Source organism: Eschscholzia californica, unplaced genomic scaffold (assembly GCF_041429995.1).
Source record: "Eschscholzia californica isolate CP2 unplaced genomic scaffold, dmEscCali1.0.p SCAF_2, whole genome shotgun sequence".
In the NCBI taxonomy this organism is placed as follows: Eukaryota; Viridiplantae; Streptophyta; class Magnoliopsida; order Ranunculales; family Papaveraceae; genus Eschscholzia; species Eschscholzia californica.
The window spans coordinates 14,673,176-14,698,339 of NW_028238309.1; the positions used below are offsets into that span (position 1 = coordinate 14,673,176).

At 36.9% G+C, this 25,164-nt stretch overlaps 1 protein-coding gene and 2 long non-coding RNA genes across 4 annotated transcripts; all 3 read left to right on the forward strand.

Annotated features, from left to right (window-relative positions):
- The first annotated feature begins 1,263 nt into the window (after positions 1 to 1,263).
- Positions 1,264 to 4,652, forward strand: LOC147556433 (uncharacterized). Its single transcript, XM_086663428.1, has 3 exons — positions 1,264 to 2,274; positions 2,830 to 2,896; positions 4,346 to 4,652. The coding sequence occupies exons 1-3, from the start codon at positions 2,158 to 2,160 to the stop codon at positions 4,486 to 4,488; spliced, it is 327 nt and encodes a 108-aa protein (XP_086519554.1). The 5' UTR covers positions 1,264 to 2,157; the 3' UTR covers positions 4,489 to 4,652.
- A 2,552-nt stretch (positions 4,653 to 7,204) lies between these two features.
- On the forward strand, positions 7,205 to 15,241 carry LOC147556434 (uncharacterized). Its single transcript, XR_015235370.1, has 3 exons — positions 7,205 to 7,349; positions 7,589 to 7,995; positions 14,828 to 15,241. It is a non-coding gene; the product is annotated as an uncharacterized LOC147556434 (long non-coding RNA).
- A 5,242-nt stretch (positions 15,242 to 20,483) lies between these two features.
- LOC147556435 (uncharacterized) lies at positions 20,484 to 23,648 on the forward strand. Of its 2 annotated transcripts, XR_015235364.1 has the most exons (4): positions 20,487 to 20,631; positions 21,171 to 21,231; positions 22,082 to 22,162; positions 23,360 to 23,648. It is a non-coding gene; the product is annotated as an uncharacterized LOC147556435 (long non-coding RNA). The 2 variants fall into 2 exon arrangements; XR_015235363.1 differs by lacking the exon at positions 23,360 to 23,648 and having other exon boundaries at positions 20,484 to 20,631; positions 22,082 to 22,417.
- The last annotated feature ends 1,516 nt before the right edge of the window (positions 23,649 to 25,164 follow it).

The window sequence follows — 25,164 nt, forward strand, 5'->3', positions numbered from 1 at the left end:
ATGATTGAATACAATATTTATTTATTTATTTCTGTTGATCCATATATCAACAGTAAGCTAAAAGATAAATATGGAATTAGGGCATAAAATATCTACTCCTCACAAGCACAACAACCGTTAGGGGGGAGGCAAAATCCCCCTCTTATGTACCCTAAGTCGAGGCACTCTTGAGTGCAAGTTGGTACGCATTTATTAATGCAAACCATCCGATTTCGATTGATCGAGATATTTTCCAGTACTTTCTGCTCACCTGATTACCATCACAAAACCCCAAAATTAATTATATGACAGTCGACATTGAGCGTCATTGTCGTAACAGTAAAAATACTAATATAATTTTTGTTAAAAGATTTTGAAAAAGTAATTATCAGTATTTTAACATCTATTTCTTTTTATAAAATGAAATCGATAATTACATCAGAAAAAAATAATATCATGACATCGAGAAGTTTATGTGGACACAGAAAAATACTTCTGTTTTCTAATGACACTACCAATTCTAATGTGGACTAAAGTAAATAATAATTTTATGTGATGTGAGAAACGAAAAGGATAAGAGTAATACCAGCTGAGACCGAAACCATAGAGGCGATGAGAAGAAGGGCAAACATAACCCAAACTTGTACGAACTTGGCCATTTTTTTGTACCTTATAGAAGTGGGTAACGGGTTAGTGTATTTATAGGAGAGATAAGTACCTTGGTATACAATGATATTTTTCTCACTCGAATCACCCAACTCCAACGGCTATACATGGAAGAGTGATGAATACAGAATCTTTACAAGATTATGATGAAAATAATTTTGTAAAAATCTTCAAGATTCACCAGTAGATTTGCTGGTGTGTATATTATATTATATATTATATATATATATTATATTATATATATTATACAAAACAGATCAATATGATTGGGACAAAATAAATGTCCATTTTGGTGACAAGGATTAATGACTAGGACAACTACAACCTGTTCGTCCAAATGCAATCCGATTTAAATGCCCACCACTGATTTAGTTTAGTAACATATCAATATGACTGGGACAAAATAAATGCCATTTTGCTGACAAGGATTAATGACTAGGACAACTACAATCTTCGTGGTGACAAGGATTAATGAATAGGACAACTACAATCTGTCCGTCCAAATGCAATCCGATTTAAATGCCCACCACTGATTTTGTTTAGTCCATACAATCTCACGGTCACAATCTTCCAATCTCTTCACCAAATGACAGTCCAAATATCGAAAAGTCGCACTTCATCTCGATGGAGCATCCCTTTCTCTTCCTCTTCTTTCTACTTTACCAGAATATCTCTTTTTTTCTCCCCAATTAATCTTGCTTCTACTTTAACTTAATTACTCTACTATGGAATTGATTAAAAACTCTCCCACTTTTAAAATTGCTTAAAGTCGTTAGATCTTGACATTAATGACCTTGCATAGACTGAATCTGGATTCATTACTGAATCAAAAGCTTCAAATTCTTCCCACATCAAAAGCCTCTTCTCTCAAGCAAATCTGCAACTGACTAGAATAATCCGACCCTCCACTTCCTCCCTCAATTTCTCTTTAATCATTTCACTTTTCATTCTTCCTCTCTCAATTTCTATTTAATGATTTCAGTTTTCATTTCTATGTAAAAAGTCAACTCTCAATTTCTCACCTTCCTTCCATCTAATCTTCCTTGCTTATAGTTCTCAATTTCTTTCTGGTTCTCTTCCTCCTCCTCTCTTTATTTCTTTAGTTACCATCCTTCCTTGCCTCTTTCTCCTTTGTTTATTTCTCACCTAAATTACTACATAAATATAATTACTTAAGTTATTTCTCACTTCAACTTCTGAAATTTTACTGTCTTTTGGAATTTTGTTTTCTGCCTACTGGAGGAGATTCAGGTACTCTAAATTTTTTATCTTTTGCTTATTCAGGTATTCTTCTACTTCTTACACTCTCAAAATGGTAAGATTCCCCAACTATTAGTCATTTGACAAAATTGTACTAGATAGATGTAAATTGTTACGGTTATAATTTTCCCCATTTTTTTTTCATATTAATCATGCTATTATGTTCCATCTCGGAAGTGACATAGTTTTGATTTATTATTAGTCATCCTCTTTATGTTCAATTTGGTAAGTGTCATAACATTAAACATTTAAATGAGCATCACACAACCTGTTTGGTCAAACTCCTTAATGAATTATACTCATGAGTTGCTTTGGATTTCTGCGTATTGGACGAGATCAATCATAAATTTTCATCTTCGGCTAATTCAGGTATTCTACTTTTCACACAATCAGAATGGTTATATACCTCGAGCAATTGTAATGAATAGACATGAATTATTTTAGTTTTTATTGTGCCAGATTTTTATCGATTAGATGTAAACCTATAGAGAGTTAGTTCGAGTACCTCTAATTAACACATGCAACCACATAACCTGTTTCGTCGGATTCCTTATAATATAATGCATCATTACCAATTCGGTGCTTCATTATATAAAGTAAGTTCCTCATGGAATACTAAAATGTGACTGTAGTATAGGCGTAAATGAAGTCCCATCAAAGTTAATTGAGGTGTGACTGTAGATGGGATTTCAAATTCCTTAATTTCTCTTTAGATTCTCTTTAATTTGTCTTTAGGTCAAGAGATTCGGATCAATTATGTATTGTTGGTCATATTTGCTTCATGTGACCCACTTTGTACTGATATATGCACACAGTTTCATTTCGTTACAACGTAGTTTCTGTTGGTTTACCTCAAAAGTTGTGTACATTATTCCTTTTTATTGCATTTTGCTATTAACATAGTTATGTTTGTAATTTTCACAGGTGGCTCTCTGTCGTTCGCATTTCAATCAACTAATTTACCACTACATCATCGGACATAAGAATGAAGGTAATTACTCTTCATTTCACAACTATTATTGACAAGAATTTTTGAGTTTATAGTCCAAAAAACGGGCCCTAATAAGACATTTAGTCCTCTCTAATCCTATAAAGGGTTTCAAAACCAAAATATTAATGTAAATGGATATTCTAGTCCATTTGTATCCATCTCGAGAGAAAACACAAATCCCTAGAATACATAATAAGTCTTAATACCTAAACTAACCTTCCTTATATATAAAAACAGATTTACCTTCAAAATTCCTAAATATCCTTTTCCATTTTTATCTCCCACCTTTCTTTCTCCAATCACGTTTCTAAACAAAGTAACCGTGATCTTCATTATCTTCAGTAACCTAAACCTGCTTATTTTCTCTCTCTCTAAATCAGAATCGTTTGATAATCATCCATTAATCTAAGAAATCTTGTTTCTTCTTCATTAGAGCAACTGAAATCATCTTTTTCATCGTTTATCAGGTAAAACACATTACAAAAGTCATTTTTCGTTCCATTGAAAACAGATTTTGAATCAAATTTAATATTGCTTTTCAGGTAATGTTAAAGGTTTCGGTTTCTTCTTTTCTGTTTAATGTTTTTCATCTTCATCTTTAACTTTGTTCATGAATTTTATTATAATCAAATTTTTCTCTGTATCATCTAATCAAATGTTCATCATTATTCAGTATTTTCTCTCTCTAAGATTCATAACCGATTTTATGATGTTAATGTTAAATCTGTCTTTACAATTCATTTTATTCGATTAAGAAGTGTTTGTCTCTATGTATTTTGTTACTTTTTAGTAGTTTTTAGGTTACAGATTTTGATTTTTAGATCATTTTTTCAAATCTTCATCAAGGTTTCTGTACAATTTTTGATGCAGAGAAGATCTCGTGCGATTTGTTATAACTGAATGCAAACGATATATAATTTAAAATAAATTACGGATCGTACAATAAATTACATATCATTTTTTATCTAGAGAAGATCTAGTACGATTTCGTTGTAACAGAATGTAAACGATATATAATTTACACGAAATTACATGATGTTTACTGAACATAACACATACATAACGGAAACATCTTATGTACGATGTTTTTATAACAGAATGTAAAACATATGTATTTTGTTACAAATTATACATACTTTATAAATAATATCAAAAACATCTTATAAATCTACATAAATTATATATAATTTATTCAACATTAAGCGTACTTTTTTCCAAACCAGTTGTCGTTTATAGTACAATAAATGTTCCAAAAATTATATGTTATTTATTGCACATTTTACATATTTTTTCACATAACAGTGACCTTGTAATTCAAACTAAAGTTATGTTCGTCTCCTAACACATTATGAAGTTTAACAAACAGTATGCATAATTTATTCCATTATACATGTCGTTTCTAGTAAATTATATGTTTTGTTGACAAATGTATATGTTTTCTTTTTGTAGTTTTGCTGTTACTTATGGAATTTCCTACTGAAGTTGGTCATTTGTTTCCTGGTGGTGCAAAAGCATTTGGATATGCTCTTCGACAATATAGTGTAAATGCTGTTTGTCCTGCTCAAGACTACATATGCTCTTCGACAATATAGTGTAAACGATTTTTTTGTAGCAGAATGTAAACGATGTGTAATGTAAAAGAAATTATGTGTAATTTATTGAACATGACACACATACAGTTGATAAATTACGTTGTAAACATGACAAATGTTGGTTTCCTAGTCATAAATAACACATAATTTACGTATTTGTTTCATAATTTGTATTCGATTTGTATTTATGTATGAGTAAAAACAAAAACAAATGTTGTTGTAATATTTTCAGAAAAATATACTATTTCCACATCTGAAAATTAAGTAAGAGAAAGTGATATATACGTTTTATATATTAACCCTCCAAATCACGCTAAATTGATTTCAGAAAATATACTCTTTCCAAATCTGAAAGTTTAGAGAGAGAAAATAAATTAAATTTCCAAATTTGTTTAGAGGAGAGAGAAATTATAATTTGTTCTATCCGTTTTTGCTAATAAATCCCCCAAATCACGCCCAAATTTGATTTCCTTCTTTTTAGCGTCTGATTACTTTCTGGTAATGGTAGTTCGAAGATTTAGGTTAGGGTTTTTGGAAATGTTTCGTTTTGGGAAAGTTTAGATTTTGTTTCCTATAATTTATCCCAAATTCACGGTTAATTAAGCTGTTGGAATTTTCGGTCCGGCCCCACAATTTAAAATCCCGCGAAAATGGTTTGGGACAAGGATGGAATTGTTGTATAGATAGTATGGGTTTTTAGACCCAAGAGCAAAAGGACTAAAAATCCATTTTTTGACAAGATTTGACCCTAAACCCTTTTTGAACATTATTTTGGTCTATATACCCACGGACTCTATTGACAATCTGAATATAATTGTAAGCGCCTGCAAATGCCATTGTTAATCTTCATACTTGAGTAATATCTCATGTTTTTCAATCAACATTAGAGAATGAATTCATCTAAGATGCCAGAGAAATGTCTGTTAAGAATCTTAGCCCATATCAAGTAAAGTTTACAACTAAAACAACAGCAACATGAAAGAGTGACCTCAAAACCTACGCATCTGCTTGAGGATCAACAAAAACAATTTCCTTTTACAGCATGAAGGGGATGAAATTCGTGTAACTCGTTTTTAGGACATAGCATAACAATTCTATAGTCAAATTGAATCTGGCAAAATATATTTAATTTCTAATGGAAGCTTAAAACCAGCCTCGAAGAACTTCAATCATCTTTCCAATGATTATGAGATCTATCTATCTCCAACCCACTTCAACAGTTGAGCATTGCATAGAGGATGATACCACTATACCAAAGCAAAAAATTTCGTTTCCGACCCATAGATAAACTTGAAAGCATGGAAATAACTCTTTTGTGGATGTACTTGGTGTGGCTTTAAGTATAATGATCACAAAAACTATACTGAAGGACGGAACAAAAACGTTAAAAAGAAGCTAAAAGATATGTGGTTTTAGTGTGGGGGTGACATTATCGGGAAAATACTCCGGATTGTATCTTGTTCTGGCTACCAAAGCTGGAAGAATTACTAAGTTCCACGGGAAATCAGTAAGAACCCTTCCCTCTAGCAAAATTATTGTCGAAATGTTGTTTAATATTTCTTTCTTCATTTTATAATTTCTTATTTTTGTATTCCTTGGCTTATAAAATAGATACAATATGTAGTTGGATAAAACAATATCTGTACTAATGTATGACTTTAAATTACATTGGAAACTCACCTTGCAATCGCAATACGTGCAATGAATGGATAGCAGAGGATAGATATTTGTATCACCCTAATGGCTATGAATATGATCCTCTTGGTTTTGCAGATGCTAGTCAGGAAGCACTAGCTCTAACGGATGGGCTTGAGTTCATGAGACCAGTTTCATATCAGCATATTGACCTTTTAAGGCCATCTGCTCGAAATTTTTCATCCAAAGGTAGAATTTTGTATGAATTTATAAATTATTTTAGACTATAACAGTGATTCTCAAGAAATTAGGTGTTTCCTATGTTAATTTCTTCCCATGAGGCATTTTGGTTTCTATGTTTCTTATTCTTAGAGACAACCAATTTAATTCAGTGTCATCTCTTATTATTTTTATCTTTTCAAGGTAGTTTCACCATGTAATAGGTGAATATTTTTCCTCAAACAGGGTTCGCTTCTAAGCTCTAGAGAGACTTTATGGAAACCAAGAAAGCTTTCTAATGAGTGGAGCTCTACATCCACATCTTCTACCCAGATCTGATCAGCCATTTCTATATCCCCCGAAGATAGCAATCTGCTCATAAAATCAGGTTACATTACTGTATTTCATTATTTAACACTACAAAAATAGGCTTTATTGCCGACGGCCGTTGCCGACGGCTTAAACCAAAACCGTCGGAACAGATGTTATAGCCGACGGTTTTTAGTGGATTCCGTCGGGAGAAGTAGACAAATGCCGACGCCTTACCAAAATACCGTCGGCAGATACCACCACGGTAACAACCCAGTCTTTCGCTTCGCCTACGGATGGGCCGACGGAGCTAAAAACCGTAGGCAGTTGAACCTGAGACGACGGTTTATTACTTTCCGTCGGCGACAAATGGGCGCCAAAATTTTTGGGAAGAAATTTTCGCGGCAATGCGAAAATAATACCGCGAAATTTATTGTGCCGACGGAAAGAATTTCAGTTTCCGTCGGGGGTGTGAAATATTTTCCCAGTTTCTATTTTCAATTGAGACCTCCGCCGACGAATTTTTGTTCTTCGTCGGCGCAAGTCTCTTATGCCCTAGACATAACTTTCATTTTACATATCGCCTTTCCACTTTCTTTCATCTCTTGTTTTCTTGTTTCTTCCATCGCCTGTTTCCTCAATCTCTCTCCATCACAAACCATCCAGTTTCTTGATGTTGAAGACGATGAATCAATCAGGTAAATAGATTGAAGACGATGAATCAATCGTGTTCTAATTTGTTCTTGTTTTACATTAGCTTATCTTCCTTTTTCTATACTTTTTTTTAGTGTAGTTAGGTTGTGAACTTATCTCCTTCATGTACATTAGGTTTGATTATCTTCGATTTAGGTTATATTTTATCATCGTCATCACCAGATTATCTTCGAATTAGGTTAGTAGTTAAGTTTGTGTATTTTTTTCTTTGACTTGCTAACAGGTTAAATAATAGAGATGAAGAAAAATGGAAGATTTCTGAACACTTTAATGGAGGAATTGTTGGAGGAACATACACAGAAGATGACTTCCATCTTCCAAACTTTATGGTAGTGGTTCATCAAGCTAGGGTTACCCTTGAGAGAGGATCTCAAGGGTATAACAATGCAATTTCCAGGGTTTATAAGATGGCCTGATAGGGAGAAAACTCTAATTGTGCTATAACCTACCCATATGTCGATTCAAAATTGCAAAAATCTATAGTTGTTTTTGAGAAAATTACTCATATTGTTTTTGTTTGGATTACTTATTGGCAGTTTTTGTTCTTTGGTTAAGCTAGAGAGGGAGCTTCTGAGTTTGTGTTTTTTGGGGAAATCAAGAAATTGCAAAAATTTATAGCTTATCTTACAGGTAATATTCCCAACTTTGTTTGTTTTTCATTTACTTATTAGCTTGGTCTGTGTTTGAAATATGTATCATGTTTTAGCATAAGCATGTATTATTCAGACATGGTACTAACTTCATTAAATATATCATGGATTCATGAGTACTTATTCTACTATATACTATTGTTAGATGGCTTTGTTAGAACTAAAAATCGCGGAAGCTATCGAACCTATCCTAGAAATTGATCCGATTATGAAGATTAATTGAAAAGCTAAGCCAAAATCAAATATGCGAGCAGAATTTAACGAGGTTCGGCTTTAAATCCTACGTCCTCGGGCGAACAAGAAATCTTTATTGAAGGATAGATGAAGACGACTAACACAACCCGCAAGTTCGTCCCAAGATGGTACCGTATAGAATTTAACCTTCTATACTAGATCTTCGACAACCGAGAAATTAAATACCGCTCAAAACTATGAACAAAAAATTTCTCTCTCACTTGCTCTCTCTCTTTAGCTCTCTCTAAAGAAGAGTTGTTGTTGCTTGTGTTGATGTGAATTACAAGCACTCAAACCCCCTATTTATATATGGTATCCACCGTCATAACAAGCCCAATAATAGAAACTTAGTTTCTAAATATTAGTGCCAATTACAAATTGGAACCGCCTATAGCCATGCTTCCAATTGATTTAGAAACTGCCTCTTCAATCCACCGACATGCCTACCATTTGAATTTTGAGCAACTTCCAATTTTGGATTCTCCCACCGACTATCACAATTCTCCACCTCGTACACAATTTGATATACTTCAAATTTTGGACGAACACCAGGATACTCCTTGTAAGATATATCTGCTTCTTGTAACTTCATCCGACTGCACCATATGACCATGGTTGCCTACGTACCCTTTTACAGGATCAAGCCTACCGTAGTTCTACCAACCCTTCACATAAAGATTATCTTGTCGCCATTACGCCCTTTCGGGCAACTTAACACGAGCCGATTTGTAGCAATTCCAGACAATGCTGAAACTTGCTACACGTCACCACTTTAGTCAACATGTCCGCGGGATTCTCATCTGTGTGTACCTTCATGAGAGAAACATCACCTTCCTCTATGACATCTCGTACAAAGTGATACCTGACATCGATATGCTTAGTGCGAGCATGGTGAACCTGATTCTTCGCCAAGTGGATCGCACTTTGACTATCACACCATACATCCACGCACTCTTGCTTAATCCCCAGATCATCCAGAAGACCCCACAACCACAATGCTTCCTTCACACCCTCGGCCATAGCCATATACTCGGCCTCCGTAGTAGATAACGCAACTGTAGATTGTAACATCGATCGCCAACTAACTAGAGCACCATGTACCTTAAATACATAACCAGTAGTAGATCGTCTTCTATCTAGATCGCCAGCATAATCCGAGTCAACATAACCGCTTACCTGACATGTGTCTCCACCAAAGCACAAACCCGTATCAACGGTACCCTTTAAGTACCTCAACACCCACTTCACAGCTTCCCAATGTGTCTTCCCCGGGTTTGCCATAAACCTACTAACCACACTGACCGCCTGTGAAATATCCGGACGAGTACACACCATAGCGTACATCAAACTGCCAACTGCACTAGCATACGGTACACGATCCATATGATCCTTCTCCACCGTAGTAGTGGGAGATTGCTTTCCCGAGAGCCTGAAGTGTGGTGCCAAAGGTGTTGACACCGCCTTCGCATTCTGCATCCCGAACCGAGAAACTACTCGTTCGATGTAACCTTTCTGATTCAAGTACAGTTTCTTACTTGACCGCTCTCTCTTAATCTCCATTCCCAGTATCTTCTTTGCAGCGCCCATGTCTTTCATCTCAAACTCTTGACTGAGTTGAGATTTCAACTTATTTATCTCCACCATGCTTCGAGAAGCAATAAGCATGTCATCCACATACAAAAGGAGATAAATAAAGTCACCTTCGCGAAGTTTCTTGATGTATACACAGCAATCATAGTCACTTCTGCGAAAACCATGCTTTAGCATGAAAAAATCAAATCGTTTGTACCATTGGCGAGGGGATTGTTTCAATCCGTAAAGAGACTTCCTCAAACGACATACTTGATTTTCTTTACCCTCAACCTTGTATCCCTCAGGTTGAGCCATATAAATTTCTTCTTCCAAATCTCCGTGCAAGAAGGCGGTTTTAACATCGAGTTGTTCCAGCTCAAGATCCCTGTGAGCAACAATACTCAATAGCACCCGAATAGAAGTATGTTTCACGACCGGTGAGAAAATCTCATTGTAGTCGACCCCTTCTTTCTGTGCATAACCCTTGGCCACTAGTCTTGCCTTATACCTTGTACCCTTGATTTCGGAAGAATCCTCTTTCTTCTTGTACACCCATTTACAACCAATAACAGACTTACCTTCGGGCAATGGGACAACCTCCCATGTCTGGTTCTTGTGAAGAGACTCCATCTCTTCTTGCATAGCAACCAACCAACTCTCTCTTTCCGCCGCGGTGATAGCTTGTTTGAAGGTGACCGGCTCGTCGTCTTCCACCGAGAGTGCATATTCAACCACATTTGCCTGCCCGTAATGCCTAAGAGGTTTGTCTGACCCTAACCTCTGTACCGGCTTATATAACCGTTTCGGCCTAGTGTGTACCGAAACATCCTGCTGTTGTTGTTGTAAAACTTGTGTACCTTCCCCTTGAACCTCCTCATGATCGGGTTCATCAATTTCCTCATCCTGAGTATTATCCTGATGCTCCACCTGATCATGATTCCTAGAAACCCGTTGGTCTTCGATTTCTACTTCCACTACTTGAGCTTTAGTAGACCCAACATCACCACAACTAGGCACCGTAGCTTTCGCCATAGCTACAATAGACGACTCATCAAACACCACATCTCTGCTGATTACAAACTTCTTGTCTTCCGTACACCATAGCCGATAACCCTTGACTCCTGTAGCATATCCTAAGAAAATTGCCTTCTTTGCTCTATTGTCAAGTTTGTTACCTTTAACATGGTAATAGGCCGTACAACCGAAAACCTTAAGTCTCCCGTAATCTGCATGTTCACCTGACCACACCTCGTAAGGTATGCCGCCATCTAAAGAAGAATGTGGAGACCTGTTCACAATATAACAAGCTGTAGCAACAGATTCTGCCCACCATTCTACGCCTAGTCCCGAATTGGAGCGCATACATCTAGCCTTCTCAAGTAGTGTACGGTTCAATCTCTCTGCGACTCCATTCTGCTGAGGTGTGTTTACTACTGTCCAGTGCCTCACAATGCCTTCCTGATTACAAAACTCCTTGAATGCCCCATCCGTGTACTCGGTCCCATTATCCGACCTTAACGACTTCAGCTTTCGACCAGTTTTGTTCTCAACCATTGCTTTCCACACCAGGAATGTGTTGAATACCTCATTCTTATGCTTCAGAAAATAAAGCCAGACAAATCTCGAATGATCATCAACGAATGTAACAAAATACCTGGAACCACCCTTGGAAGGTAACTTTGCCGGTCCCCAGACATCGGTGTGTACGTAGTCTAATACCTCTTTGCTCCTGTGCTTGCTTGTAGAGAACGTCACCCTGTGTGCCTTCCCGAACACACAATGCTCACAAAACTCCATGCAAGGCTTCTTCATGTCCTTCAACAAGCCTTTCCCGCACATCAAAGATAGACCCTTTTCTGACATATGCCCAAGGCGCATATGCCAAAGCCTCGTACTAGCCGTTGGATCCCTTCCACTGATTCCTACTGCTACATCTCCCGTAATTGTTGTCCCCAAAAGTTTGTATAAATTACCGTAACGAGTACCTCTCATTACCACCAAAGAACCCTTAACGACTCTTATGGAGCCATTCTCTATAATTATCTTACAGCCGTTCCGCTCCAACACACCAAGGGAAATTAGATTTTTCCGCAAATCGGGTATGTGTCTTACGTCCGTCAATGTTCTCACCACTCCATCGTGCATCTTGATCCGTATTGTTCCGAGTCCCACAGTTTTACATATACTATCATCACCCAGTATAACTGTACCACCATCTATACTCCTATAGGTAGTAAACATCTCCCTATTTGGGCACATATGGTGTGACGCCCCTGAATCAAGCATCCACTTACCGAAGATCTTCTCAGACACCTCTGTCACCGAGAAACATTCGTCCGCCTCTTCTGACACATATCCCGCCTCTTGCATCTCTTGTTTCTCCTTGTAGCCTTCGTTCTTTTGCTTCAACTTTCTCTTTGGACAAGCCGCTTTAAAGTGGCCAAGCTCACCACAACTAAAGCATGTTTTCTTGAAAGAGCCTCTAGATTTGGATCTAGATTTCCCGCCCTTTCCCTTTCCCCTTTCATTACTCCTCCCCCTTGTTACAAACAACCCTTGTGCTTGTTCCTTGTCTACTCCACCCGACGCCATACTGCTAGTAGCAACCTTACGAAGGTCATCCGCTAATAACGAGTTTCTCGTCTCTTCTATGGTTAGACTATCACCAACAAGCATCAAAGTTTGAACAAGGTTCTCATAGGATTTAGGTAATGAAAGTAACAATATGAGGGCTTGGTCCTCATCCTCAACCTTAACATCAATATCCTTCAAGTCTGAGATAATCCTGTCAAACCTATTCACATATTCCTGAATAGAAGAACCCTCTTCCATTCTACATGTGAATAATTTGGATTTTAAGTAGACCCGATTCGTTAAAGTTTTCGTCATGAAACTGCTTTCTAGCTTTAACCACACACCCGCCGCCGTTGTTTCTCCGTCTACTAGGAACGCCACGTCCCTCTCAAGACACAACATAATGGTAGCCCGTGCTTCGAGATCTAACTCCTCCCAATCCTCATCTGACATATCTCCTGGTTTCTTTCCCGTCAACGTCTTGTGTAATTTCTGCGAGATTAACAGATTCTTCATCTGCATCCGCCAATAAGAAAAATCGTTTTTCCCATTGAACTTCTCTATCTCATATTTCCCTGCTTTGACCGTACCACTTCTCGATCCCATCTTCTCTTCGTTCAATCTCAACAAGGCTCTGGTACCAATTGTTAGAACTAAAAATCGCGGAAGCTATCGAACCTATCCTAGAAATTGATCCGATTATGAAGATTAATTGAAAAGCTAAGCCAAAATCAAATATGCGAGCAGAATTTAACGAGGTTCGGCTTTAAAGCCTACGTCCTCGGGCGAACAAGAAATCTTTATTGAAGGATAGATGAAGACGACTAACACAACCCGCAAGTTCGTCCCAAGATGGTACCGTATAGAATTTAACCTTCTATACTAGATCTTCGACAACCGAGAAATTAAACACCGCTCAAAACTATGAACAAAAAATTTCTCTCTCACTTGCTCTCTCTCTTTAGCTCTCTCTAAAGAAGAGTTGTTGTTGCTTGTGTTGATGTGAATTACAAGCACTCAAACCCCCTATTTATATATGGTATCCACTGTCATAACAAGCCCAATAATAGAAACTTAGTTTCTAAATATTAGTGCCAATTACAAATTGGAACCGCCTATAGCCATGCTTCCAATTGATTTAGAAACTGCCTCTTCAATCCACCGACATGCCTACCATTTGAATTTTGAGCAACTTCCAATTTTGGATTCTCCCACCGACTATCACATATATACTATTGTTAGATGGCTTGATTACAAAATAACAATATCGTTTTACACATTTTGTTCCCATGATTACCAAGAGATATAGGGCAAATTGAAGGTTGAATTTGATGGTTTCATCTTATTTGGAGGTTAGTGATATGTGCCCTTTGTTTATTTTGGTTGTTCTTTGTTGTTTTTTCTGAATTTCTTCATGTTTTAGAGTCTAATTAGAAGCGGGTCTTGTTGGAGATGGAGTTGAGTTTTTGAATTTTATGTCACTTGCCTCATAAATATACAAAAAGTTGTTCACCTAGTAGTAGTTGGATTGCTTTGCTTTGTGTATTAGGATTTAGATATAAGAAGCTTGTTGATTTCAGATTTTAGGGATTTGCTATTAGACTTGACTAGTGTGTTGCAGAATGTGCCCTTTCTTCATGTCCTAGACTTCATTAAAAATATTTTAGGATTAGTTTTCTCTCATGGGTTTCTCTGTATGTATTGCATCTCTTTAGCTGCTTATGAGTTATGATTATCTTCTAAATTGTTGTTGTGATTTTCACCATTGGAATTAGCTTGAGCTCCATGACAATGGGTATGTCTTAGGTTTCCCTTGTGGGTCATATAACCAGTCCTAAGATTCATTTCCTTGAAAGAAAAGAATGCCAATTGTCTTATCTGTAGTTTATAGATGTAATGCCCTTTGCCACTTCGGAGATGTTGGATGTTCTCTTGGTTAAGTTTAATACCTCCACCCTATATTATGTGAATTCAGCTTGTTGGCTGAACACTCTGCTTCACCTTTACTCTCACGTTACTGGCTTCTTAGCAAACTAACATTTCTTGTTTTGATATTAGCTTGCCTGTCTATTATCTTCTCGTAGTTCTGTTTAATGCTTTTAAAGTATTTCTTATATTGGTTTTCAAGTTTAGTTTACCAATGTGGAAAAAGTAATGCTTCAGTCTTGATCTTTGACGAGTACTAAGGTTGTTATATCCTATGTGTTACTCTGAAGATGGTCGAAGTGTTTATTCTTAAATGTTGAGATGGTTAGCTGTTTGGGTTAGAAGTAGCGCCCCTTGAATGTTTAGTCAAGTACTAACTATTCTATCTGGATTATCACACTGATATAGTGTTCTAAACCCTAAATTATGTCTGGGTGTCTTATCTGTTAAATACTTCTATTGTCTCAGTTAGTGTTTGGGTGTTCTTATTCTCTTTCCTCGTGCAGATTTTCGAGAAAAGCCCAACTAAGATCAAGAACTATGGTATCTGGCTACGATACCAAAGCCGAACAGGGTACCACAACATGTACAAGGAATACCGTGACACTACTCTCAACGGCGGTATAGAACAGATGTACACCGAGATGGCATCCCGTCACAGGGTGAGGTCTCCTTGCATCCAAATCATCAAGACAGCAACCATCCCTGCCAAACTCTGCAAGAGAGAGAGAGCACTAAGCAATTCCACAAGAAGGATATCAAGTTCCCATTGGTTTTCAAGAAGGTTAGGCCACCATCCAGGAAGTTGAAGACCACATACAAGGCAACACGGCCCAACTTGTTCAAGTGAGGTTTGTGGTTTATCGTCGTTGTCAAGTTATTTAGTTTGATCATTTATATACAAATGATGTTGTTGGTAGTAACATATAGTTTACGTTTGTAAAATGTTCAAAATTTGGCAAATTTATCTATAGATTTATGTTTTATAAATTTGTTTCGATGTCTATGTTATGATGAAACGGAAGGTTATTATTGTTCAATATATTGCTGCAGTTTAAAAACCACCTGCGGCAACATCGGGTCAATTTTTTTTTTTTTTGTAATTTTGATAAATATTGCCGACGGTAATTATTTCTAATACACCGTCGTCATCACAATGTGATTCCTAGGAAAGTAACCGGAATTGCCGACGGAGTGGGAATTTAGGAGAGCGTCGGCACTACCACTCCCGACGGTAGGTTGTCGTCGGCAGATTCGTCGGCAATAGTATCCCCGACTCTTATATAGCCGACGTTTTCTGAGCCGTCGGTAGTCACTTCTGCCGACGGTTTTTGTTAGTTGCCGACGGTTTTATGCCGTCGGCAATAACCTTGATTTTTGTAGTGTAAGTTCTGTAAAAATGATGTATTTGAGTTTCTTAGACATGCTAAGAAATATATTGATAACCCAGGGACTGAAGATGATTATAATGAAATAAGCAAGTAAATTAGTTGTGGGAGGTTACCATTACTGTTGTATGAGATGCTTGCACAAGATATATTTATAAAATGCATATATGTATTCTGTATGAGTTACTATATGGTTGTACATTTTGTAGGGGAAAGAACCGATAGAAAACCTTCGCTAACATTATGCACAAAGACCTCACATCTTTTTTTATGGACTATGGACAACTTTATATGTGATTTTCTTAATCAAAAGTTTTTTAGGTAAGCCTAACTCCTAGGCAACTAATAAGAGGCCATGCAAACCGATTAGGGTCAAATAGTGGTGCGAATGAGAACAGAGAGGATCCTTCCTCCCGTGGAATCAGTTGGTCTCTAATTCGTTGCATGATAATTCTTTCTTCGAATTTCTTTGCACCAAATCCTTCAGCTTCTTTTTGTTTACGAAAGTTAGAGTATGCAAATGAAAAAATACACATTTCCTATGATTGAAGTACATATCAAGATTTTCAATTCGAATTGAGTTATCATTTTTTTAACTTAAAGATTCGATCTATTTGTTAATATCCTCCAGCACTAGCCTTACCACTTTAACTCATAGAGAAGGATTGGATAGCTAAGAGTGTACAACGGTAAACGATAGAGTGCGTGGTCAGTCACTTGACATTTTGTAAAGGTACACACTTAGTAGCCAAACAAAAAAGATATGGTCTTCTTTTTTTTGCTTTTTGCACTTTAAATTCCTTATACTAAACTTTGTTTTCCGATAATTGCAGGATTATTCAGGTTGGTAGTCATATCTTAAACCCATTTAACCTTGTGAATGGGACTCTTCGTTTAGTGAATTTGTTATGTACAACAAAAGCAATTAAAATTCCTTATACTAAACTCGGTCTTCTTGTTGTGTTACCTTTAGACGGGTTTGTTTTGTAATGTAGACTAGGCAAAAGGAGCAACAAGTATTGAAAGATTCAAAATTACCTTAACAAGACCTATGAACTTTCCTCATAGAAAAAAAGACCTATGAACTTGTTAAAGTTGAAAATGTGGTAAGTATTACATTCCTTAAAAATTTTGAAATTAGGAACTTCACGTAGAAAGTAAAAAAACTAAAACTGGGTAAGCCATCTGTTATAAGAGGATCACAAGAGATATCATTTGTTCTTGAATCAAGATCGTGCATCTCTTGCGATGAAATTAAAAAACACCCGAACAAGGTTCTCCTGCACTGTAATTTCTCAATTGATCACATTCCCCGGTCTCTCTTTTTCTTTCCCCGCTAGCTTCTTCATTACTTTTCTTTTCTATAAAATCCTCACTCATTATCAACTACTTCCTAGGAAATTAATCAATTCAGTTTTGGAGTTGTCTAAAAATTATATCGATTTTGTTTGCACTTACTGGTTCGAATTTCCTTGATTAAATGTTACATACAAATTAGTTTTTTGATTCTTGGTTAATTTACTATTTATCGGATAATATCTTACCTAGATTAGGAAGAAGAAGAGCTAAGAATTTTCGTTCAGAGCATTGACTGTAATTTTGGTTTGCAGAGAGCCGATTCATGGTAGACCTTAGTTTACAACTCCATACAGTTTTCAAGTAAATATATTTTCTCATAAGTCGTTCTTGCACAATTGCATTTGTAGTTTATATCTTCCTCATGTTCTATCCTTGTTTTTATTTGTAACTCTCTCATTCGATCTTTCTCTCACTCTAATTCTATTCAAACATAATTTTTCAGTTACACACATATGCTTAAAAACTCAAATTCTCCTAATAATTATACATTCCCTTTTGCTATTTTAGATGTATTAAACAAGTGCAATCTTTTCATACCCATGTTCCTAAATTGGTTCTTTTTAGTGATATTCATATTCAACATGAATTCCTCAATCTTTACTCATCTTCCGGTGAATGGGTAAATGTCAAAAGGTGTGCGGTGAAATGTCACAAAGAGATTTTGGATGAGGACAACATTAAATGAAGGTAATATAAAAGTTGTAGGTGTTTTATTTTATGTTAAACGTATAACACTTTCAGGTGTTTTCTTTCTCGAATTGTTCAGCGTGCCTCGAACCCTTGACCTCTAAGGTAGAAGACTATACCTCTTACCACTCTAGCCAAGAATTGTTGGCGAACACTTTCAAGATTTCAACCTAACTAAGTAACAATTAAATTTAGGTTTAATTGATTTAGAGTATTTTCGCCTTCGTATGTTATCAGACTCCCGATATGTCTACATCAATATATGTCAAACAAGATAATTTAACACAACAGATAGTTTTGTTTACTTTGATCCTCATGGTTGTTCATCATGGTTTGCGTATATTTGATCAGGTTTTTTGATTTTCATTTATAGGGTGGATAAATAGGATATAACGTCGGGCTAAGAACTTCATTTAATTAGCATCTTGTGGTAACTCGATCTTTTATGCTTAAAAACTCATTTTATCTTCTCCTTTTAGTCAAAAACATTCTACAGTTAACAAATGGATAAGGGATATTCAATTTTGGGTATCTTGATCTTTATACAGAGTATTTTTAATCAGAATCCTAACATGTTTATATCAGTATATGTCAAATAAGATAATCTGACCACACGAAACATTTCTGTTTACTTTGATGTGTGATTCAGATACAGGTGGTAAATCAAGTATGTTCATTAAGCAATGGTATGGAAAAGTTGCATCATTTATGTGGTCGAATGAGCATCACGGTAGAGAGTAATAGATTTTCTTAACAGATTTAAGAACGTCAAATAGTTTTGTAGGCTCAAAAACCTTAAATACCTTAAGATAAGTCTTATACCGAGAACTCTATACTTATATTTAGACAGTAATGATCTGAAAAGTTAAAATTACAATGAGAAAATATTAAATGTGGAGAAAAAGAGAAACGTTAAATACTTAAATATCATTTCTATACGTCGCATAAAGGCATTTCCCCGCCCGTAGGGCGGGGATTATGCCTAGTCTATCTTACAAATCTGATCAATGTGACTAGGACAAAATAAATGTTCCTAGATGCTTAGTCTCAAGGTGACTTGGACTAAAATAATTAAAAATCTCCACCATCAAATATGAGTTAATTCCTATATGGTCCCCTACTTTGTGACCAGCTTCTTTTATGGCCCCCTTTTTTTCGTAAATTCAAATATGACCCCCTTTTCTTAACACCGTTAGTCAAATTTTATGGTTAATCTTTCTGTTTCCATATTAACCCTTCTTATAAGAATGATTTCAAAATTCAAAATTGACCCCCTTTTAAATTTGGGTCAATTTTCAAAAACTTATAGCTACTTTAGAAAAAACTAAGAGGCCAAAATAGAATACATATAAATTTTTTTTAAAAACACCTCATCTCTCCCTCTCTCTCCTCCACATCATGTATCGCGCCACCTCATCATCTTCTCCGATGAAGGTCGCCCGCCGGCCAAATTTTCCGGCGACCTTCAAATTTTTTTTTTTTATCTTTCTCTAACTAATCTCTCTCTCATTTCTCTCTCTCTCTCTCTCACTCCCATCTCTCTCTCTCTCTCTCATTTCTCTTACTCTCATTTCTCTCTCTCATCTCTCTGTAATTCCGGCGAAGGGGAGGAGCCCCTTCGCCGGAATAACCAGACCTTGAAGGTCTGGTTTCAAGGCCTTCAAGGTCTGATTAATGACCAGACTCGGTCTGGTTAATGACCAGACTCGATCTGGTTTGAAACCAGACCGAGATCTGGCTTCAACCAGATCTCGGTCTGGTTTGAAATGAGACCGGGATCTGGTTTCAAACCAGACCGAGATCTGGCTTCAACCAGATCTCGGTCTAGCTGGTTGAAACCAGATCCCGGTCTGGTTTCAAACCAGACCGAGTCTGGTCATTAACCAGACCTTGAAGGTCTGGTTTCACTTTGAAACCAGACCTTCAAGGTTTGGTTATTCTGGCGAAGGGGAGATGAGAGAGAGAGAAATTAGAGAGAGAGAGAGAGAAATGAGAGAGAGATGGGAGAGAGAGAGAGATTATTTAGAGAAAGATAAAAAAAAAAAAAAAAAAAAAATTTGAAGGTTGCCGGAAAATTTGGCAGGCCGGCCGGCGACCTTCATCGGAGAAGATGATGAGGTGGCGAGATACATGATGTGGAGGAGAGAGAGGGAGAGATGAGGTGTTTTTAAATTTTTTTTATATGTATTATATTTTGGCCCCCTAGTTTTTTCTAAAGTAGCTATAAGTTTTTGGAAATTGACCCAAATTTAAAAGGGGGTCAATTTTGAATTTTGAAATCATTCTTATAAGAAGGGTAAATATGGAAACAAAAAGATAAACCATAAAAGTTGACTGACGGTGTTAAGAAAAGGGGGTCATATTTGAATTTACGAAAAAAATGGGACCATAAAGGAAGCTGGTCACAAAGTAGGGGGCCATATAGGAATTAGCTCATCAAATATCTCTTAATTACGTAGGTTGCAATGATTCCAATTTATTCTATCTTATAAAAGAATGTCTCAAAACAGAAAATTTAGAGAGAGAAGAAATGTAACATCCCAAGCTTTCATATAATAGGAACGGAATAATAAGGTTTGATGAAGGACTATTAAGGCAACTGGGACGGGTTATAATAGGACTAAACTTGCACTAAGGTTAGAATCAGGGGGCTTTTTGCAATCAGACCAAAGTTAGGGACTAAACTGGGATTTCGCCTGGTTAAAGGAATAAACCAAAACCAGACTTTGTCGTTCGTGGGTTAGGTGAAGAGAGTCTAGGTTAGGTAAGAAAAATCGATGGAAGAGAAGATTTGGGCTGCAATTCAAAGGGGAATACTTGATTTTGTCGAATTCAAGCACGAAGAGATGATTTAAGCATGGTTACATGGAATTTGGGTAAGAGATTTATGGTGTGTTTGGATGGCGGAATCATGAATCCGCGGATTCATGAGTCCTTGGTATTCATGATTCCACGGATTCATGAATCCAAGTAATATTTTTTGGCTTGTTTGGTAACTAGGAATCCTATGATTTATAATTATTTGAGTATTTTTAAACGTCTTTAAAAAAAATATGATTTTTGAAAAAAAATAATGATTTTGAAAAAAAATTATGATTTTGTAGAAGGAAATATTTTTTTGTTGATTTTAAGTTTGAAATTTAGGTTCATTAATCCAAAATCCTAGCAAATCCTAGGGGGTGAGGTGGGATTTTGGTCCAATACAAATTTTGGAATTAGGAATCCTTAGGATTCAAGAGTCCTAGGATTCTTGGTAGCCAAACGGACCAAGGATTCATGATTCCTACCAAATTCCACTTTGGATAGGAATCCTACTTAGAAATCCTGCAACCAAACACACCATTACTGTTTCTCTCTCTAGAACTCATTGTTTCTATGGTTTGAGTTTTAATTAAGTTTCAATTCGAATTTGTAGGAAATTTGGAAGGAATTGATGAAGATAGGAAGAAAACAAAATCAAGAACATCCAAATTAAGGTAAAAATATATTTTTGATGATTCAATTATCTTGCTCTTATATTCTAGGGTTTATAAGTCTGAAAATTGGGGATTTATATAGTTTGATGTAATTCTAGGGTTTCTATAATTGGAATATAAGTGAGTGTGTTATTTGAGAAATGTTGGAGATGTTAAGTGGGGTTAGACTATTCACCGAACGGCGATTTCAGAGGACTAATGCAGTCCGTGGCGATGCATTTCTGTGTTTTTTGGGTATCCGAATGAAGTTTTACAGAAGAGATAAGTTGTAGCTTGAGATGTAAGCTTTCCGAATTGATATGGTAAATGTTATTTCGAGTTCGGATGAGAAAGATATGACCGTTAGAACACGCAGCGTACGATCAGTGAAACAGATGCACTGCTGCGTATAATTTGTGGTTTTCGGAGATTTTAGAGGGGGAATTAAGAGAAACCACCTAAGAACAAAACATTATAGATGAGATAAAATTTCCGAAGACGAAAGAATGGACTGAAACCGATCAGCGATGAGAGATTTATGACTGTTATAGCGTGCAGCGCGCTGTTAGGGAATTCAGATTTGCTGCTGTTTGTATTTTGCTATTTCGAGGACCGTACACTTTAAGGTTGACCAAGATACTAAGTAATGAAATGTTAGATATTGAATTAGCTTTCCATATATATATGGTATGACCGAAACCGATCAGAGTTAAATTGGGAATGAAGCTAAGACGTGATAGAGTCACTCGGGTTCTTTCGACGTTAATGCGAGTCAAGTCTTATTTGTATTTCTTTTTCTTATGGTTCTTTCGGAGTTATTTGTGTTGTGTTAAGATTATTATCGAAGAATCTAAGGTTTATCTTTGTCTAGGGTGTCAGAAGGAAAGCCGAAATGAGTTGGGGGCGAGATGCTCGAAGCAAAGCGGATGAGGACGGAGTCCTGAATCACTAGGTAGGGGTGATCTCTTGTTTTCTTTAATATTATTGTTTGAATTCATTTTAAAAGTAGGAGATATGCATGCATCACTATGTTTAGATGGTAGGTGGTCATATATGCGGGATTTAAATCCTTGATTTCAATGGAAGTTGTATCGTTGGTTGAGATTATTGATTATTGACGTTGTTAATGATTTATACTCGGATTTCGATGAGATTTGTATCGTGAACTTGACACGATGGTTTTATATATGAAAAAATTTCCTACGAATGATTTCTAGAGCACTGGTTTTTGAAACGAATTGTGATAATTGATGTTTTGCAAACGTAAAGCTTTCGTATGCTGTGTGTGATTGTTGAAGTGGACTGAGACGAGTCATGAGGGTCTTGACAATTGTAGTGCTCCACTCTCTGGCCAGGATTCTTGTTTAGGTTGGACTCTCGGGGCTCAAGGATTTGCTACCCTTGACCGCTCGATTAGACTGTAGGCCTGTTTGTTCTTACCCTCGGGGTTCAGGGGCTGTACACCTCTGACCGCTTGACTGGTTTGGTGATTGGGATCCCTCTGCACGTTATGATATGACTCTTGGTTGTGCCACTTCTGTGTGTGATAAGATAAGTAATGTTTTAAATAGCTTATCTTAGTGGAAGGCGTAACGGGCGAGTTCCGAATCTGCTGAGATTGTGGGTGAAGGATGTTTTCACAAGAAAGAAGTATTATTTCGGTTGTTGACACAACAAATGCTTTTCCAAAACCAGAAGAAATAGTTGCAAGCGAGGTACAGATGAGGATATGCTTTTCGTCCCAACACGAATACTGGAGGGACGACCTGACTATTCGACTTCGGTGAAACTAAAACGTATCTAGTTAAGCTAGGTGTATATATTTATCACGAGGTTAGCTTTTCAATGACTGTGGAGTCGCCTAGTGGGAGAGGGGCTTACCTACCTAGAGGTAAGCCACTTTCTCGAGAGAACTTGAGTACCTGGGTTAGTGCCGGTATGGGACGATACTAGCCCAAGTACTATAGAGTTCTCTGGGTAACTCTCTGTTGACTGAGGAACATACCATGGGTGCTGTTGTATGTTAGACTAGGATTAATATATATTTATACATGTGCATGTTTTGTTGCGAAAATGGTTTTATCGTAGTTTTGTTTTGGGACTCCTCTACCAGTTAACTCGTGTCGGTGAGTTACTGACCCCCTACCAGTGTGTTAGTATGCAGTTTCCTAGTTAGAAGCATCTGCAGCTACATGGTTAGCAGATGGATTGCAGGGGTTGTGGCGCGGTGCCACTTTGGTGTTATTTCCTTTCACTTTGGTTTTGATTTATCTTCGAAGTTATACTTTTATACACTGAACACCTTATAATGTAAATATATATGTATCACATAGGTTGTGCAGGGATGTAAGGTTGTGTGCAGGTTGAGTTAACCTAGTGTTGGTGGTTCAGTTTGGAACCAGAGTTTTAGTTGAGTTATGTCTTATTTTTTTAGCTTCCGTTAGGTATGTGTATGCGAATGTATGGTTTGCATGACAGGTTACAGGTACGACCGGTTCGATTTACAGAGTAGGTGCTGCCGGATTTTCGGCTCGTCTGTGAATTGCCGGGGCGTGGTCGTGCCTAGGTATGGGGCACGGGGCGTCACAAGTGGTATCAGAGCATGAGTTTTGGTGACCGATAACCCGTGTGTAGTGGAGAGCAGTGAGTGCTCTTAACTTGAGAGAAAGATAAAAATGGCCAAGACTAGGTGTTTAAAAGCTTCAAGATAAAATATTATCAAGAGTAAAAGTTGCTATATATATATATTCAATGTTTTCTTGGACAATTATCAGTGATGGAGAAGAGTTTGTTATCGAGACAATTTAGATAACAGAAAAAGACAACTTGGTCATAAGTTGGGAGGAAGATCAAGATGATGCTAGTGTCCACAGAGTTTCGTACCCACAACCAGTAAGATTGGGAAGGCAGTCAGGGTTGATTAGAAGCTTTAGTGGCCTTTGGGTGTGAACATCGCATCTAGGTCGTGGAAGGACCAGATATAGACAAGTTGGAGACAACAAAGGAAATTGGTACATGGTATTATACAAGTTGACAGAGTTCGCTACAAGTGTAGAGAAAACAAAGAAGAAAAAGAAAGTTCGGAATAGGGAGACATAGTGGTTATGGAAGGATCGATTAATGGCTTATGGGCGAGATGCATTTCAGAAGTTGAAGAACAAAGGGAGTTTAGAGAAGTTATCTTTCGAAGGAGGTCCGAAGGAAAATAAGAGAACTTTGAGGAATTCATGAGGACAAATGAAACGAATGGTTAAAAGTTTTAACAGGGTGAAGTTACATATCAGTTTAATCGGAACAACGCTAGAAAAATCAGTAAGGTAATCTTGAGAGAAGGTGAACTAAGAGATTTTCAGCAAGTTAAGGAAAACCAAGGTAACAAAGTGTGTTGACAATCGGGACAAAGATGGTGAATGTCTAGAGAGACAACGTCACAGACTCATGGGTGCGGCTAACTTGGTCAGTAGTGATGGAGTTGTGGAAAAATCTTGTGAGCCTAAGTCACTCGAGCTGGTGATTCTCATATGAAGGCATTGCCAGGAGTAGCTAACCTAGGCGAACCGATAATATGGGAAATGCCCTCGAGTAGCAAATAAGCTACAGATTAAACCACATAAGAAGTTTAATGACCAAATGACTTGTTGAAGGATCATACAACCTGGAAGATGATACAATAAAAGGACTTACAAGATAAGTAGTTGAAAGAGCTCAGAGATTCAGATAAATGAAACCACTATAACGATGGCAAGGAATATAAATGTTGTGAGATTTTAGGTCAAAGTAGTAGAGGCTACTCAAGGAAATCAGAACATGTAAATTGCTTGGGACAACAAAAGAACATCTTAGAGAATCTTGTCGGATCTTCAGTGGTTCGATGGTACAATATCAAAGGATAGAGATATATGACAATGAGTTGGGTTAGGAATAACTCGACAAATAGAGACTAGATTTGATTGT